The sequence below is a fragment of the Carcharodon carcharias genome, chromosome 31 (genome assembly GCF_017639515.1).
Source record: "Carcharodon carcharias isolate sCarCar2 chromosome 31, sCarCar2.pri, whole genome shotgun sequence".
In the NCBI taxonomy this organism is placed as follows: domain Eukaryota; kingdom Metazoa; phylum Chordata; class Chondrichthyes; order Lamniformes; family Lamnidae; genus Carcharodon; species Carcharodon carcharias.
This window is the reverse complement of record NC_054497.1, coordinates 7,166,451-7,186,063: the sequence shown is the minus strand read 5'-3', so window position 1 is coordinate 7,186,063 and position 19,613 is coordinate 7,166,451. Positions and strand designations below refer to the sequence as shown.

Genomic DNA, 19,613 nt, shown 5'->3' with positions numbered 1-19,613 from the left:
GAAAAAACTCAGCAGGTCTAGCAGCATCTGCAGAGAGAGAAACAGAGTTAATGTTTTGAGTTCGTATGACCCTTCTTCAGAGCTGGTCACACCACTTTCTGGCTAGCCCATCTGCTCAAACGTATTCAGCAAGTGGTTGAACCATTCAGATTTGGAAGGGTCCTGGTATGACTTCCTGTCTGTGCCAAGTTACTTGGTCTTGGCGTTGCTATCAGCCTTTGCACTCCTAGGTAATGCAGAGTGGAGAGAAACCAGCTGAGGTTCCCACTACTCCAGTGGATTCCAATGAATGCAAGAATGCACATGGATGTCAGATGAGGGTATGCTCAGGTTCGTTTGTGATGCACTTGAATACTCTTGCAAAGTGTGCCATTCTAGGTTCACTCATGAGTGATAACTGCTTATGTGAAATAGTGAAGGGATACCCGTTATTATGGAATCCTTTCCCCAACTTTTATAAGACAGAAAAGAAATACCTCCAGCCACTTCCAACGCTACCATCAGCACAGTACGTTAATTTGGCAAATAGTGGCTAAAATGGGATCCCACAAAATGGCATTAAAACACATGGCATTCACTTCAAATTTTGGAAACTAATAGTATTTATCTCAACTGGCCAAACATACACTTTGCCCACTAGTGCTTTGGGAAATATTAGCTTCGCATTCTCTTAGGTGCTGAAAAATGCTTAATTCAATTTACTACCTTTTTCTGGGGTGTCAGGTAAGACACCCTTGGACTTTTTGGACTTTGAAAGGTAGGGGCCAGATGCAGCCTGATAATTATTAAACAGCAAGGGCAAACACTCAGGACATCAATCCACACACACTTTCATCAGGAGTCACCACAGCAGTGGGAACATCAGCTAACTACTCCTCTCCCTTTCCCCTTCACCCATTACCTAATTTCAGGATGCTGAGTCCAACTGTAGCACCCCTATTGCCACCCCAGTTGAGACCAGTTAACTTATACACAAGCAACTGCAACCTCCAAGTCCATTACCAAAAAGTCTCTGAAAAAGCAGCAATTTGAGACAATTCAAATTTGTGTCACAAAATATTTGCACTAAAAATGCAGTTTCAAAAATGCACTTGTGACTTGGTACCCACTGACTGGACAACTGAACTATAATAATGAGGATTTTAAGGGCACGTAAGACAGGTGAACCAGCTTGTTCATTTCAGATCCCATGGCACTTGAATTAATGGTACGCCCAGTTATCCCTAGACAGATATCGTAAAGCTAGGGTAAGGAGTCAAAATGTCTACAAAATATTTTGAACTTGACCAATATGAAAAAGACTGAATGATTTGTTGGGAAGGACAGTAGAACAAATCCACACTCATCACAGCCCGTCAGCATTTTTCATTTATTATCTCAACAGACTCCAAAATAAAACCAATGACTTCTGTGTTTATTTATACGTATGCACTATGGACATCATGCCTGGTGCTTCTGGTAATGCTTGAGCATTTCTGACACTTTGGATTTGTTTCCCTACACCTGACAATCTACACAAGTGACTGCACAGCTTCAACCTGTCTTTCATTGACCTTATTTAAACTATAGTATGCTGCTGGCAACTAGTGGCTGGAATGGGGTTCTGCAGCAACAAGGCATGAAAAAATTCATGACAACTTCCTTTGCAAATCAACAATGTTTATCTCAACTATTCATACTACACTTTGTTCATTTGTGGTTTGGAGACTATTAGTTTGGAAACTCGAAGTCCTGAGAACGTTAATTCAATCTTTGTCCAGCAAATATAACAATATTATTTGTATTTACAACATGACGCATTTTTCCTTCCCGTCAATAGGAAAACGTCGATGTCGAGATTTTTTCTCTTGGCTGCACGTCATCTTCCGCCTCCACCTGAACCACCTCCACTGCCACCTCCATTAGGATCCTGTGCGCCCGACATCATCAGAAAAATCACAATGGGGACGATATACATCCACTGAGGAAGAGGAGAAAAAGGTCAACTCTGAACTCTCCAATTACACAAAAGCACATATCCCTTCAATGAGTGAGATCCTAACTGCTCAGCAGAAAAGAAAAACCTGAGCACAGGGTAACTTTGTAACCAGTGACATTCATTTTATAAAATGTGTCAGCAATTTGGTTTAAAGACATAGCAGCAGCTACAGCCTGAGTGACGGCAAGGCAGCCATTGTGGCTCTGCCACAGGTTAAGTGAGCTGGACGTCAAATTATCACAATAAACCTGCAATTCTAAAGTAAAAATACACTTCTACTGCCCACGATACGCTCAAATATCAATGCTGCACGCATTGTGTTCTGCAGTCATTAATGAAAAAGCCACCGTTGCTCCCATCGTGAAAGGATTTAAAAATGCCCTCATCTCAATCCTGAATGCACCAACTCTCACTGGACAGTGGTTGCACAGCAGCCCCATGTGAACCTTAGCCATTCTGCAGGCACAAACTCAGATACTAAAGGACAGGTTTTCCTATTCCTGGATGATTTCAATCACCTGAACACAGAAGGAAAAAAAGTCAGGCATGAGGATCACATGCCAGAAGAAAGTCTGCATGGCTTTTCCTCTATTTAAATTAAATCATTAATGGACCGAGAATCAGGCCCGCTTCCTTACTGGCATATGATCCTCTCACCCAGTTTCCCTCAGAGCACCGCAACCAAACAATTTAATATAACCAGGTGCAGGAATAAGAAAACCTGAGCCCCAATTATTGTCAGCCTATTTGATTTTGGATACTATCACAGTCAAGTCTAATCTGATCCACATGCACGGTTCAAACAAGGCCTTTGATGATGAGGGGAACTAGATGGGGATTTGAAGCAGGAAGCTTGGGTAATTTTCTTCCCCTCGCCTTCTCCATTGACCTAGGTTCATGGAGCCCAACTGCAACTGTCAACAATTGTGCAGCACAAACAAGAGACCACACTTGGTTCCTCCGGCTCTGTATGGTTCAGTACCACACAGGATGGTGATTACCCACGATGAGTGAAGTTGGACAGGGGCGGGTGGGGACCGGGGACAAACTTACATGGGAAATTTATAAGCCATCTCACCAGAGTCCCATTTTGCTTTGTCCATTTCTTTTATTCAAAAGACCATAAAGGCAACATCACCAAGGCTAACAACTTTAGCATGCTACTGAAGTCAACAACAATAATCAGCGGTTTCACATCAGTTTAACGACATAGTTATCAAACGGATCCTTCAGCATCAGATGAACATATAATTCAGCTCTACATCACAGTCAGGCTCATTAACCCTTCCAGGCCAGTATTTCTGCTCCCAGAGAAACAGCACTTGCAATTCAAGAGTGGACACATGATAACTCTTTGCAACAGTTTAATGCGTTTATTTAATATAAGATGATGCTGATGGCAAGAGGCTTTTTAAAATTCATTAACACACAAGAGTTATTAGATGGTATATTAGATGTTCCCTTGCTGTGTGGTATCACAGTTAATCTGTCAACTGATTATTTTAATTCACAGCAGTGGCACATATTCTAGGCTAAGAGAAATAAAATTCAAGCTCTTGAACCTGTTAGTATGGAAAAAATAGATTTAAAATTAGTATAGGCAACAATTTAATCTCAAGAACAAAAGTATTATATGGCAATCAATTACAAAATCTGCAGAGCTAACCATCATTTTGTTAATATAAACACAACTTAAATCAGTTTCCCAATTCAAATCATACCACCAACCGTGACTCTCATGGCTTTCACTCAACATGCTGTATTTCAGAGGTTACTTCAAATTGCATTTGCACATAATCCCCAAGGTGAATGGCTAACAGTGGATTTATGATACTGCTGACAAGTAACAGAGTCTGTCCCAAATCTTTTGAGGACTGAAACCCCTTTCTCGGCTTTCATATCCTATCCAGCAGATGATTTTCAAATACATTCAAGATTTTCTCTCATGATCTTCCACACCATTCTAGGTCAAGGTGAATCAGGTGGCTTACTCTCATTTGCTTTTTCTCCCCATTCCCAAAATAAACCAGTCCCAAGTCAGATGGTGGCCAGGTGAGCTGCTGCTCCCCACATACACTCACTGCTCCAAGTGGGCAGGCAGGCACCCCGTAACCAGGTCACCAGTGCGTGATCAATCCTGAAGCTCTCTTTGTTGCCATTGAGGAAGCAGCCCACCTACACTTGGGATTTCCTGTGTAAACCCCAAATGTTTATAACTCAGTGTATTCAATGACTTTCAAGGGGAAGTAAAGGAACACAGAGGCAATTAATATTTCATAATTCCACTGAAGTCTCCGAATAAGTTTTTATGTTTCATTTTTTCTACTCCTCTCCTGGGTTAATTAGTACTTGAGCACCTGGAGCCTTCCAAGAAGAACATAAACAGCCGTTTTCAGCATGTAAACAGTGTGGGCAGCCTATCTGACCATACAGGGTATTACAGCCAGGCCCCATTCTGGCCTAATCCAACATCCACACAAGTAGCCTCCATCAGGGGCCTCTGGTTAGCACCAATCATGGCTCTTTCTCTTTTGCTCTCCTTCATCCAGAGGCACAGAGGTTAATTGAAGCACCCAAATTGCTGCTCTAGCTGACTGAGCACAAGCCAGAAATCAAAGCTCCATAATCCATTCTCTATAACTTAGCAATACGCTTGACAGTGCCTGTGAGAACTAATTTCTAGATTTTGAATTGAAATGCTGCTGTGGTGAAAGGATTTTGACCGAAATCCAGTTAGGTACACAACCTTCATGTGTTACCCGAAGTTGCTTCTCCCACCCAGGACTGTGGAATAGAGTCAACTCTGAACAGCACTCTGTGAAGCTAGCCACATTGTCAATAAAAAATAAGTTGTTCAATCATTGCATTTTAAAAATAAGGAATACTGTCAGGATTTTAAAAGAACACTGTTTGAGTTAGATCGCTAACAGGTTGAACATCAGAGCATTTTATTTCTAAAGGTATATTGTTTTGAAATCACTTTCAGGAGTATTTATTTTTAGATCAACTCCTTTTACTTACTTTAAGCTTATTGCTGTTTGAATGCTCAATTCCCATAGCTCTGGCAATGGCCCAGGTGGTAAATACATTGTCCGGTAAGGAACTGAGTCACAAACACCAGTGACATGCCACTTCTAATTCCTGATCAATGTGGAGTCTGCTGTGCTCAGTCAAGATGGCAACAGCTCACTATTACTGGCCTTAGCCCCTATTAGCTTGATAAGTGCAAAACAAATCACTAAGGTGGACATTGGTTGAGGACAGGACAAAATTGGCCTCAGGTTTCTTTGCCCAGGAGCTGGATAGACAGCCATATATTCATTGCCCAGTGATGCCCAATGTGTGGCCATTTATGCCTCAGATGCTGCTCTGCCATTCGGTAGGCTTGAATTTCCAACTCTGGGTCACAGAGCAAGAAACTGATTCTAAATGTGAAAAAAATATGAATGAGCACACATCATTGCAATAAATGAGCGACAGCAACCATGATGCAAGTCATGGCTTAGGACCGTGAAAAAGTTATGAACAAGTCCCTCAGGTGTCAACCTTGGCTAAGAAGCAGTGCTCTTACTTCCTGTGTCAGAAGTCATAGGTTCAATCCCAATCCAGAGGTTTGGGCACATAATTGAATATGACACTGAGTGCTGAATTATAAGCAATGCCACCTTTTGGTTGTGATATTAACCCAAAATCCCATGGCACCATTTCCCAGTCAACATTTGCATATCAATCACAACTTCTAGAAACAGATTATCTGCTCATTTATCTCATTACTGTTTATAAGACTTTTCTGTGCACATATTGGCCGCTGTGTTTCCCCACAATACAACACTGACTGCATTTCAAAACAAATGAGCTTCATAGGCTGTAAAACGCTCTGGGATGCCCTGAAGTCGTGAAAGAACTTGAATTTATGCAGAACCTTTCTTTCTAAACAAACAGAGCACACTATACAACTCTTCTCTTTAATAAAAGTAGTGCTAGTGTTAGGAATATTCTAACTGCAATGAACTTTTTTCTATGAAGTAGATTTCAAAATGATTATATTTAAAGGCTCCTGAATCAAGTCTTCTTGCAAGCCATTTCATCAGGAGAACAGTAAAGCAGATATACTTCTGGCAATGTCAACCAAGATCATCCTTTATCATGCCATTGCTGCATGTCATTAACTTCAGACAGACCACTTTTGTTTAATAGCTGACTTTCTTCCTTTCTCCTCTCCTGATGGTATCAATTCCTTGCTGGAGGTATATGATTCCACAGGGGCCAGCTGCCCTCCACTACTATAGCTAATCAACCTATTGTCACACTGAAGCCCAGGTATTGAGTGCTGGCAGACTGTTCTTGCCATGGAAGGCATGCTAGCTATGCCTGATCCTATCATTAGGTATCTGGATAGCAATCAGGAGCAGGGTTGCTCAAATCCTTCACCTAACCAGAAGGCACTGAAGCCAAATGCAACATTCCCAAATGCTGCCTTGGATGAGATCTTCAAATCAGGCCAGGAATCCAACCAGGGACTTTCCACTGTTTGGCTCAGTACAACACACGATCATCAAACTGTTTTGCTTTTATTCAGTCTCTGCAGGTTTTTTTTTGCTATTAACATTCCCATGCCTCGGTACCTAAACACAGCTGGAGATCAATGTTTTAACTCAACAGATATTTGACAAAGCCCTTCGCCAACTAAGAAAAGGAAAAATTATAGATTTTCTGCAGCTCTTCATGTATTTCTTCAGACTGCACTGTCAAAATCTCCCTGGGAGATTAGGATAAGGGTTCTTAATCTTCTTGAGCACCAGCAGGGTGAGCAAAACCATGAGTCGTACACAAAGCTGCGTGAATTAAACACAAATGCAACAGACCTCCCCAACTTTCTGATATTCAGCCAGCAGGTCGACAATACAAAGAACGCGCTAACCTTCGCCTTGTGATGACAGATAAGCAAGAAAGAGATACCGCTGACTGACAGACAAGTGCTTCATATTCTTGTGAGTGGTGAAATTATAAATGATCAGCCAAGAAGAATTCAGCTTAATAAAAGAAAATCTGGAAATGTAAAACCGATACCAGTAAAGAAATCACAACACTGTTGAATTGTTATAAAAACCCAAATGATTCACTAATGTCCTTTAAGTGAGGAAACCTGCTCTCCTTACTTGGTCCAGCCTACATATGACTCCAGTTCCACACCAAAGTGACTGATTCTCAGTTGCCCTATGAAGTGGCCTAGCAAGCCACTCAGCTGTATCAAAACTGCCTACTGTAGTGGCTAAGGAGGCAATCAGGATGGGTAATAAATGAGGTCTGTACCAGTGATGATCAAATCCAAGGAACAAAGTTTAAAAACAAAATAAATTACATCCAATTCCACTTTAACAATTAAGTGTATGAATTTGGCCAGCTAAAGTGAACGTCTACAATAAAACCTTCCATCTATAATGAAACTCTAACCATAACCTGTGGAGAGGGAACAGCTAGAACTTAGTCTTCAGATATGTAATGAATTTTCCAATGAACTGGTTCCACAGTATACCCCTAAACTCAATTCATTACAAGAGAAGCCACAGGAAGGGTCCAGCAGGGAGTTAGCATTGCCCTGATGACTCTCTGCTGATCAAAAAATTGACATTTAAACAAGCTATTGGTCATGAACTTTTTTTTTTCAATATAAATGAAAAAGTACTTTGATCAAAAAAAAACCCCATTCATCTTAAATCAGTTAATAAAGGAAAATCTGGGGAGACAGAGTTGAGGTGCTAAAAAGATTCTGTCTCCCAGAGTTAAACATCACCTCTGCTATACACCACAATAAAGAGATGCTCACTGCATCTCATGATGTGCTGGGTTCTATTCTTCGACCCAAGTCCACAACTCAGTACAAAGTGAGAGGATAACAAATTGGTAGACCCAGGAATTTTATTTACCCTGCCATTTAAAGTGAATGTTACTGCCTTCTCTTCCTGTGAATCACCACCTTCTGTGGTGTCTACAAATGCTGCTCTGCATTTGACACTAGGGGCAGGATCTTCCAGTTGGTGAGTGGGGGCAGGGCCCGCTCACTGACGTGTAAAATGATGCGGGATGATGCCGGGTGGAACTCTCGATGTCATTCCACGTCATTTCCATTTTCAGGTTGGCAGGGGCGCAGCCGAGTCAGCTGTGCTCGCGCCGACCTGTCAACGGCCTATTGAGGCCATTGAAAAACTAATTAAGGTCATTGATGGACCTGCCTGTTCAACCTTGAGGTTGGCGGACAGGCCGGGAGCCCTGGTGGGCTTCGGAAAAAGCATGAAACCTCATCCATGGGCGGGATGAGGTTTCATGAGGGTATATTTAAATTTTTATCCAATCTTTCAATAAAAGTTATGGACATGTCAGGGAATTTTTTTTATCATTTGTATTAAAAATTTTAATTCTGAGCCAACCTCCCTGAGGCAGCACTTAGCCTCAGGGGGATCTATGTGCTCTTTCACGCACATGCACTGAAGAGCATAGTCCCAGCTGAGGGAATGCCCCGCCGTCCTACTAGGGAGCGCATAGCGCTTCCAAGTGGACATCACGCTGGGCGGGCCTTAATTGGCCCACCCACGTAAAATGGCAGCGTGCCCCTGATCAGGGTGCCGAATGGAGGCATGCCTGCCCACGCCCGCTCCTGCACTTACCCACCAACAGGGGGAAAATTATTCCCTAGGTGAACATCCTGATTCTCATTCTGTGGGAGCACATTATTTAAACTGTGCCCCACCCTCCCCTCGCCTCACCTCAAAACTTTGACAGATCTTAACTGTTACATAATGAAAATCACCTACAATGATTCACATTAGAACATGGTTCTGTAAATCCCCATTGGTCTCAGGCTCATGGCCATTCTTCATGCGTTGATGGGTTAACAACCACAGAAAACATCCTAGTTGAGCCTGATCCTATTCTCACACAATTCCACCCTTTAACACATTCAGTTCTAACGACTGTCACCAACTAACAAGCAGGACCAGGGAGCAAGTCTGCTTTCTTCCCATAGTAACCCAGAGGAACTGAGGACACCCAAATGTGCTCTGATTGAGACCAACTTACTCAGCACGCTCCAAGAATTGAATCTGGGATTTTCTGGCCTGAGATCAATTCATTTTTGCAATGTGACATTAGGAAAATGCTTCAGACTGTTTTCTTTTTAAAAAATGGCAACAAGAGCCAGAAGTATGTCCATCTTGTAGCCTAGCGATGTTAGCAAGTGGGAAGTAGGCAAAATAAACTAAAACAAAAAGTATGGTTTGAATGACTGCTTATAACTGCAGACCAATATCTCAGGTGATGGAATTTTCTCTATCCACATCTGGTCACAAAGATCCCTGAAAATTCCATTGTTGATAGAATTTCAATATTTTAATATCAAATCTGTAATTTTGAACTTTCTCCAGAACAACCTTATGGTGAACAAATCAGGTGTCTCAGGATCCACTTGATTATTTTTTCCATAATCCAATTTTTGTGAAGATTTTACTAAGGTTTGCAGTTACCTGCAGAGTCCATCAGTCCTACACTAGCATCCACTCATCGGTCCTTCACTGGCAGTTACCTGCTGTGTCTAACAGTTCTCTCTGCTTACAGATTGAGTGACTCTCAAATACACCAGGTTAACCTCTGAGGGTTGATGCTTATTGCCACATCTCAGTTGCATTATGGTCAATGTAGTGAATTGGCCACGATTGATGAATCAGTATATATGAATTTAACATCACTGGATTGGTTTGGATCATGCTGGAAGCAGTGTTTTTGATTTACACAGAAAGAAAATAAAGTACAATTAGAAGATTGCAAGTGACAAACAAAAGATTCGAGGTCAAATGATATTTGGGAGTTGAGAAGTTCCAACGTGTGCAACACAATAAACAACACAAAAACAAAATTAAAGTGACTGAACACTGAGCTCTTAAGTCTTGTAATCGAGCCTTGTTCTTTTTGAAGAGAGGCTGTGCTACATTATGGAAAGCCATGCAGAAGAGATCTTTTGGCTTGTCCCACTCCAGTTTTATGTCAGCCAGACCTTGGATAAATAGAAACTTAATTCACATGTATAACTTCTACTAACAGTGCAAAGAAACCCTGGAGACAAGAGCTACTATCATGCACTGAATGGTTTCATGTCTTCAGGAAGAAAAAGGTCCCTTAGTGGCAGGAATGTGCCTGTTCTGATGGTAACAATCATTGGGCTACAGGGTGCAATGGATGCCTAGAGGCAGAGCCCTTTCAGTCACTGGACAGTTAGGCTCTCTGAAAATTATTAGTTTGCTGTTCTGGTACGAAGATGCTGTTGAGAATCTAAAGACAGGGTCCAGGCTTTAGGAGTAAGGGGAAACACAATCATTGACCTTCGTGAAACTGAATAGCGCCTTGTTTGTCACTGCACGCATTCTCCTGAAAACACCTGGGAACCACCATTACTTTGCAGACGTCAGGCTTGTGTTCCTAGTTCCTGGGGCACTTTGACGGTATTTGTAACCATGAGAAAGATGGCCCCGCCCAGAATTAAATGCCACTGCATAAAAAAAAAGAGAGAAATACTAGCTCATCAAATTCACAGGTACAATAGCACAATATAAGCAATCGCGAGGTCACATTTCCAAAAGTCACTGCGTAGAACTAGGTTTATGGCATGCAGCTTTTACCGAATCTCTTCATCACTCTCCACCCACATAAACACAAGAACATCACAACCCATTCCCTTGTACATAAGCTGCAGTATTTCCATGAATACAGCTGGTGGATGCAAAACCCATCACCTGATGAATGTTCTACAAATCACTGCCCCATCCTTTATTCCATTTTCCAAATGTCTCTCTTGAAGGTGCTAAATTGGACTGGGTACAGTTGGTTTCATGGTGAACATCAGACACCTTGCCTAGATGTGCGAGGCTAAGCATTGAATCTTGGCATGCTAATTAACTGAGAAGGATGTCACAGTCAAACCCAATCATGTGCTCACCAGATTGTTGCATGCGCATTTTGCAGCTCAGGTCACCAAACAATGATCTGGTGGAATTTTTACATTCCCTATCCCACGGCCTCTCAAACAAACTGAATGGAATTACTGTTTTTTTTTTATTCTTCGCTGCTGTTTGAAGAAAACTTTTCCATCGTGTTAAATCTTTGTAAAACGTTAAGTATATTATACAATATGCACAAATTGCAATAGTACTCCTGAACAGTTAGTGAAATAAATCCCATTATCACTTTTTAAAACGTGAGATTCAATCACAGGACATGGCCAACCGTTGCTGCATGCATGATGCCACCAGAAACATAAAGGCCAATGGATCAAGTTAAGTGTAGTATATGCAAGGACATTATATCCCAGTAGTACAAGGATATCTACAATTCCCTCCTCTCTGAGTTTAACAGAGGCACCAACCCATTTAACATTATTTTAAACGGATTGACACTCTTGCTAAAAATAGCAGAGACAGAAATCCAGTATGAGCAAGTTAAATAGTCACGCAGTAACATCACTGATGGCAATTTTCACTGTACGGTAACAGTATCATGTATTATCAGCTGATTGCCTGTGATCTCTATTAAACAATTCAAAATTGTCACAAAACATGAAAAGATAAATCATCCAATTTCTTTCAGTTATTTCTTCTGTGATATTTGGCTTGCAATCAGTTTGTTGTTATACTGTCAGTACAGTCAGGAGCAAAGTGCAGCTTCAAACTATCAGGCCTTTTGCTGATGTCATTGTACAGAAGCTTCAGCTGTCCTGTAAGTGTTTTACATGAGTAGTTTCACTAACTACAATACCTATTCTGGAACCGGTAGTAATGGTGCCTTCTGGAGTGGCTTGGTGAGAAACAAAATCGAGTAGGAACCAATGATCTAGGATTTTGTGCCTCAGAAAGATGGGGAGGTCTGTGCAGGGGCAGAAAACCACATGGTTGCAGGTTCCAGCTCAGGGGAAACAGCTCATTAAAAGGGCTCTGAAATGACATCACACTGACGGCAGTGTGTTGTGAAAGGCATGTGACTCATCACTGTTCAGCAACCCGTCCACAAATTTTAAATTACGCACTTATGCCCCAACAGAATAAATGCGGATTATATTTTTTTAATTAAAGCAAACAATATTTGGGAGGCGTTTTTTAAGTTAAAAAAGGCAGGGAAGGGAATAAGAGGCTTAGTCCACCATTGTAACAGGGGTCAAGGCTGAAGGAGGTTTAGCAAGTGGCCTGGGGATGATGGTGACAGTGGTCAGAAGAGGGATCATAATAATAAAAGCAAAATACTATGGATGCTGGAAATCTGAAATAAGAACAGAAGATGTTGGAAAAACAGAGCAGGTCTGGCAGCATCTATGGAAACAGAGTTAACGTTTCTAGTCCATATGGCTCCTTTTCGGAGCTGAAGAGAGGTACAAATGTGATGGATTTTATACTATAGATAAAAGCAAAATACTGTGGATGCTGGTAATCAAAGTGGAAAAATTCCAACAGGAAACCTCCAAGAAAGATAAAATATAAAACAAAATTATATACATTATAAAATCAAATGATGTATGGCTATGTGATTAGAGATACAACACTCTCAGAAGAACAGAATGCCGAAAATGTAATGAGTTTCACTCTTGTGATTTAACACATTATCCATACCCCTCAAGTGTACTATAGCTTGGAACACACTCTCAGCCGCTCTTTGTGCTCCATTTAATCCTGTCGCCAAATGAATACATTAGTTTCTGGTGAGCAGGTCAGGTCACTTTCGCTGCAGCAGTCAGCAGTTTGAAACACAACTCAGAACTCGGAGTATAATGAAATCTTAAAAGAGTCTTCCCCACTGACAGATCCTATGAGGGCATTTCTGAAGTGAATTTGCTTAGTTCTGCATCAAAGGATTTCATTCAGAAGACCTCCTTGGAATTCTTTTATTAAAACATCAAGAATCTGTATCTCCCCATACTCAGTAAGCAGCTGAAAATTATAAACCAAGACAGTCCAGGTTTGATCCTAAGCCACATTTTTGGTTGTTCAAGGTTACAGTTAGGGCACTATAACTGATCAGGGTCCCTGGTCTTGATTGGTACCAAGCGTTCAAGTGGATGCATGCATGCATATGTCCAGTGAGGGCAGTATTGGGTTTGGCTGCAAAGCTATTTGAGATTAAACAGCTTGCTAACACTTAGGCCTGAATTTTTCCATTGGCGAGTTGGGGGCGGGGCCCACTCGCAGATGCAGGATGACATCAGGGGGAACCCCCGACGTCATCTCGCCTCATTTAAATATTCAGGAAGGTGGGCGGATAACGAAATCAGCTGTCCGCCCGCTGACCTGTCAATGGCCAACTGACAGGAACATTAAGGCAATTAAAGGCCTTGCCCGTCCAACCTTAAGGCTGGCAGGCAGGCCAGGAGCCCCAGCGGGCTTCTGAAAAAACATGAAACCTCATCCACTGGAGGGATGAGGTTTCATGTCTGTTTTTTAAAAGTTTTTAAAAGCTTTAGTCATATTTATTAACATGTCCCATCTCGTGTGACATTGTCACATGAGGGGGACATGTTAATAATTTTTAATTTTTCTATTTTTGACATTTATAAAACTTTCAGCGCTCTCCCTGAGACAGCACTTAGTCTCAGGGAGATGTGCGCTCTTTTGCACACATGCACGAAAGAGCGCACTTTGACAGTTGGGAAAAACCCCCTCCCGGCATAGGAAGCACGTCGGGCAGCCCGCTGGGCGGGCCTTAATTGGCCTGCCCACTTAAAATGGCAGCGGGGCCGATTTCAGCAGCGGCAATCAGCTGCCCACCTGCCACCGAGCCGATGGGGCCTGCCCGCCCATCAAGGGCAAAATTCTGCCCTTAATGTTTGAGCTCAAGTCAAAAAATGGCTGAATGGGTATGCTGCTAGTATCCATGGAATGAGCTTTGAGAAAATCTTCCACGGCACTGTGGCCGCACTTCTGCTCCAAGACATTGCTTTTGACTACACTTAAATCTGTGGTGCCTCAGAAACCAAACAAGCTGCTCCTACATGTCTGGCAATGCCATTAGAAGCCACACATGGTACTGCAGGGCAACCTAACCTCAGTTTCTTCCCTTATCCCCTCATCTCCTAGCAGTGAAAGAACTTTGTCTCTGCTCAGAATCCTCTCAATGAACCTGAAATCAGTGATTCCCCCAACTGAGGAAGTACCCCTCACTGGGTCATTTTTTTTTTTTAAGTTACATTTTCACAATATAGCTCTCTAACGTATGTTACAACAGCATACTACTTGCTTTGGTAGACAAAAGAACTAAACATGCTGAGTCACACAGATTGGAAGATTCCGAGTTTGATTCTTGGTCTGTGTCAAGTGAGCTGATTTCACTTAGAGCAACAGTCAGAATGCTACAATTTGGCCGTAGCAGCTCCTTGGATTAAAAAGCACAAAAAGAAATCAGCCAGAATTCTAAGTGTACATGGCAGCCCAGCAACAGCTGCTGAAGTATGCAGCTGGGTCGAGATCAGATGAGGGCAGGATCAGGTTCAATGGTGATGCGCCATGCAGTAGGTTACTCACACTCTGCGTTTTCCACTCACCAGTCTGCAATTTCTACCCTACCCCTAACAAAAGATTAATTTTGATAGACTGAAAAATCACAATTAGAAAATTATACCAGTCTAAATTGACATTTGAAGAATGATTATTTGGGCAATGCATCAGAGGATTGCGGCACTTGCCGAACTGTACTCCTGTAAGAGTAAATGACATAGGAAAGGAGCAAAAAAAGTAGAAAATTAGGAGCGAGAAGCTACAATTAAAATCAGTACTTGTGAATTTTAGCATTGTCGCAGATTCCTTCATCAATTTCAAACTGTAAAGCCCATATGTGGAGGTGGTTCACATCAGTTTCAAGAACTTAGATTCAAGATCAGACCAACTGCCAAAAGCAGCTGAAGACTCCAGATGGAGACAGAGTTCCATAAAGCTCTCAGCGACAACTTCCTGGACAACTGCCAATTTCCAGAAAGTCATAACAGGTTTCAAGCAGTAATGGTAGAAGATGGGGGCTACTGCATCTGATCACTTTAACGAGCTCACAGTGTTTTTCACTTCAATCAGCATTAAATATTGAAAAGCAAAATTACCAAGAACTAGTAGTTAAATATTCAGGGGGAAAAAAAAATCAGCTCTCACCCATTCATGTTAAGTGCATTTGAAATTCTTGAACTGAAGTTTCCTCCTAATCACTCATAGTTTACTTGCATGGTCAAGATGAGCTCAGTCCCCATTTTCAATTATGAGCAATCTTGTATATCCCCCATCTCTATACAGGACTCTAATTAAAGTCTTAAATTTTATTTGACTGCTTAATAGCAGTAAATGCACTTAGATATATTGCACACAGATGACAGTAACACATTAAGAGATGTATCAGTGTCATCAGATATGTCGTTCTAGCCTGCTCTATTTATAATATATGTGGATGCAGCTTGTTTGAGGGTGGAAGGAAGAGGGTTTTTCTTACTTATACTTCTGTTCCTCCCCACCCCTCCACTCCCCTCCCCCTGCTTCCCGTTCTCTCCTCCTTTGCTGAATCATAGGTACTAGTGGCCCTTGGATACGTAGAGGTAACAGATTTAATAAAACAATTCAGTACAACAGTTAAAGTAAAAGCCTGCTCCTCAGGTGCTTCGCCTAAGTGCTCACTCATACACGAGTGACTGTCTGCAGTCATCTGAAAATGGGAGGAAGCATAGCAAATCACAACTGTGTCGTTACCCAGTATCCAAGCAAGTGCACCTTTCAGTAGGGGCAAATACATGGTAACCAGAAGCAGAAACCACTGCTGTTCTTTACTCCTTCCTATCACAAAGGTCCCTTAGGCCAACCATGATGCCCATCTACTCTACAGCCGAGATAAGCTAACCAAATGGTGGCCAGAATCAGAAACCTTTGTGGTAAGTATGGCATAGAAACCATGTCAGGTGGTGCATTTATTCACTGAGCCATCATAGAAACCATGTCAGGTGGTGCATTTATATTCACTGAGCCATCATAGAAACCATGTCAGGTGGTGCATTTATTCACTGAGCCATCATAGAAACCATGTCAGGTGGTGCATTTATTCACTGAGCCATCATAGAACCTGAGAAAATTTTAGTCCCTTACTTTTAAAAACACATGATTGAGGATGAATTGCAGCAGGGGTAATGGGCCACAGGCTATGATTTGAAATAAACAGCTGCTGGTTTTTATTTCACCATCAATTACAGAGCAATTGCATGCTCTGTGCATATATACATAATATCACACTTTAACCCCTTTAAATAGCACAATATCACACAGTGAATGTGCAGTTCCTGGAAAGTACAATACTTGCAACGTGTTTGCAAATATCTTTTGGAATTTCCTTTTAAATGAAGAATATATTAATTCTGCAAGATTATTCTAGCATTTTATCCCACAATAAACATATATTCCAGCAAAGCTCTTTTTTCCCTAAAGGGCCAACTTACATATTTTGCAATAAATGACTTCTGCTCCTGCGGGTTTTTCGCTTTCTGGGCCTGTTCATGTTCCAACCGCTCAATAAATGCTGCTGTCTCTGGCCTGGAATAGAATAATTTAAAAAAACTTACAGCAGAGTCAATAAGATAGGCTGATCCATTCTAATAGCTTAGCAGCTTTAAGAGTGATCAATTGAAAGTGTAGTTAACAAAAAGGAAATATTGCTATATCCCTCCACCATTCTGTTATTTTACAAAACTAATGTAAATTGTGGTGTGCGAGTCAACCCCGCATCCCATTTGTCCGGCCCCAAAAATCACGTTTTCACATTTGCTTGGCGTATAAGTCAACAGCCTTTTCAGCCAAGACATGCTATACTCACATTATTAGTCAGCCTCAATTTTTCTCCCCACAAATGGAGGTTTCACTTACCGGTACCTGATAACTAGGTGCAAGGGATCAAGCAGGCGATGTTGGGTGTGTTGCAAAGGTGCACAGTTGTTTAAGACACGCCCACTCTTTGCATCGGAAACAGATGACATTTCACAATGGCAACCACCCACATTGCCATTTCATTTTTATACTTGGAGTTTAAGACCCCCATTTTTGGAGGGATTTTTTTGAGGCTTCGAGGGTCGACTTATAGGCGACATCTAAGATACTCTTTAAACTTTAATCTTGTTCTCCAAGTTATTCCCTGTTAAGTGCACAATTGCACCGGACAGACCAGGAAGCTCCTAGATTAAAGATTGAGCCATGCCAAGTTGGCCAATCTCAGCTGGGACATTGGTAATGGGATTACAATTGGTCTCAGCAACCCCTGGGCCATAGGAAGGATTAAAAGAAAATCTGCCACATCTCCTGTTTGCAACAGCTATCAATGACCTCCTGCTAGAGTATACATGTGGACATCAAGCTCATTTTTATGTCCTTCACAGTCAATGTCAACTTCACTTACCTACTTCCTCATTATTTTCCTCAATCTATTACCTTGCAAAAAATACATTAAATTATCTCCAGGGTTGACTTATATCATCTGTTTCAATTACCTTCACTGGTAACATTCCATGGCTTTCACTACCCTTTGGGTGAAAAAGCTCCATCTGACATCCCATCTTACTAACTTCCACATTTTTAACTTGTATCACCTGACATGTGATCCATCCACAATAGTAAACAACTTATTTGAATCAGATCACAAGAAAAATACACACAGTCAAACAAGAGTTACAACAAATACACACAAAAATACTCACGCTGATGCCAGGGCTGGCTGCATTAGGTGCACAGTTGTGTTAAACACTTCCAGATCCACATCTTCCACTTCTGCTCCATTGCAGGACCCAGGGACAGTTACAATGGAAACACCAATTATATTTCCAGACACATCTGTGTTAACAGTGATGACATCAGAGAGGTGAGACTCAACCAGAGAGCACTATAGAAAGAAAATTAAAATAAAGACAGCAGCATCAGCAACCGTACACTGGAATAGTAAAAACACCAAGTTAAGTTTCTGCGAAAGCACCATTAAACTCATAGCTTTAAAGTTCTGAACTTTTCTTAAATCACTCCAGGACATCTTTGGCATTTTCAATATCTTTTTTTCTTATTTATTTGTTTCCACCTCTCAATACATTCTGCCTCCACTCCTGAAGACACTGATATTTGCAGTTCCACAGTGCTGCCAGCTCTATCAAGTGGTCCTTTTCATACCAATTTCAACAGTTTCTTCTAACCGGACATCCACATGCCTGCACATTCCAGCAGGAACCATGGGACGCTAATCAGCAGTGAGAACTTTGGCTTATTTCTCTAAACGAGGAGGTCCAAGAGGCTGCACCAGTGAGATTGACTAGTGCAGAACACACTTTCTGGTACGTATTGTTTGGTGCTACAGGTACTAGTGCTTTGAACCATTATGCTATCTTAAGAGCTCAACCTTACTCTCTGATCCGGACAATCTGGTTTCGTAGGCCTCCACAGGGAACATATAATCAGGTACAAGATGGTGTACTCTTATTAACTGAGCCATTGCAGGCTTCTCCAGAGCTAACATATCATCAAGCACAAGAAAGTGTACTCCTAATAGCTGGGGCATTACAGGCTTATACACCATATAATGGCCCAATAACGAAATGTTTACACTGGCATCAAGCAACAGAGATTGAACCTCACTTACACACCTTTGTCTAGAGCTTGTCACAGGGCCAATGGACATTTCATAGCTTCTCAATAAAATAGATATATTTTTTTTATTTAATGCACATCTTAGCAGTCAAACTGAGGTGTGTATTACTCATGCAATCATAAAGCAGAAGAGATAGAAGATCTCTTGAGGCACTGCCTGAGCATATGTTGTTTTAATCTAGAGGATATTATAAAGACCACAAAGTGATTGCAAAACCTACATTTCAATATACATTGAAGAAATATGTTAAAGTTCATACTACAATTGTGAGCATGTTTTTACACATGAAAAGCAAGAAACTAAAGAATGCTGGAAATCTGAAACAAACACTAATGGCAATATCTGTGGAGACAATGATTCAAATATGTTCCCTTTGTCAGAACGCAAAAAGTTTTAAACAAGGCTCCATACTTGACATACTTGAAACTCAAATTGATTGATTCTCTTCACAGATGTTGTTGGGCCGGCTCAATGCACCCACCATTTTCAGTTCTTGCATATGATGAGGTACTTGATAAGATGAGGAAGATTAAGTAGTATGAAGAGAATGGATTAATGTGCTGCTACATTTTAGACATTGTTAGTAATAAAGGAAGTGTCGATTTGAAATAACATAAATATCAATAAATATAAATGGAGAGAAAATATTTTAAAACTCAAATGAAATGAATCTCATTGATATACAAGATGAAATAATCCACTAGAAACATTTTTATTAAAAAAGCACGCAAACTATATCAACTAGATCACCTGTGGCATGCTCATGGAGGAAGATAACAAATAAGGATGTTAGACAACAAAATTCAGTTGCACCTATTCACAGAAATGTTGCTTAATTGAAACGGAAATTAGACAAAAACTGGCTGCCCTCCCTGCAGCGTCTGATTATAACTGCTTGATTCCAACCAACAATATTTTAATTCTTTCCAATTACAAAATAAATTTGTAATAACAAGTACAC

General features: G+C 41.2%; 1 protein-coding gene across 1 annotated transcript in view; it reads right to left on the bottom strand.

Moving 5' to 3' along the window:
* The window catches only part of LOC121271517 (E3 SUMO-protein ligase ZBED1-like), a 122,754-nt gene extending 104,898 nt beyond the window's left edge, over nucleotides 1-17,856 (bottom strand). Inside the window, exons 1-2 of the mRNA XM_041177498.1 lie at nucleotides 17,718-17,856; nucleotides 16,470-16,563 (exon numbers count right to left, since the gene is read on the bottom strand). Of these exons, the coding sequence (XP_041033432.1) occupies nucleotides 16,470-16,528 (59 nt within the window). The 5' untranslated portion in view covers nucleotides 16,529-16,563; nucleotides 17,718-17,856. The remainder of the gene's footprint in view (nucleotides 1-16,469; nucleotides 16,564-17,717) is intronic.
* Between the last annotated feature and the right edge of the window lie 1,757 nt (nucleotides 17,857-19,613).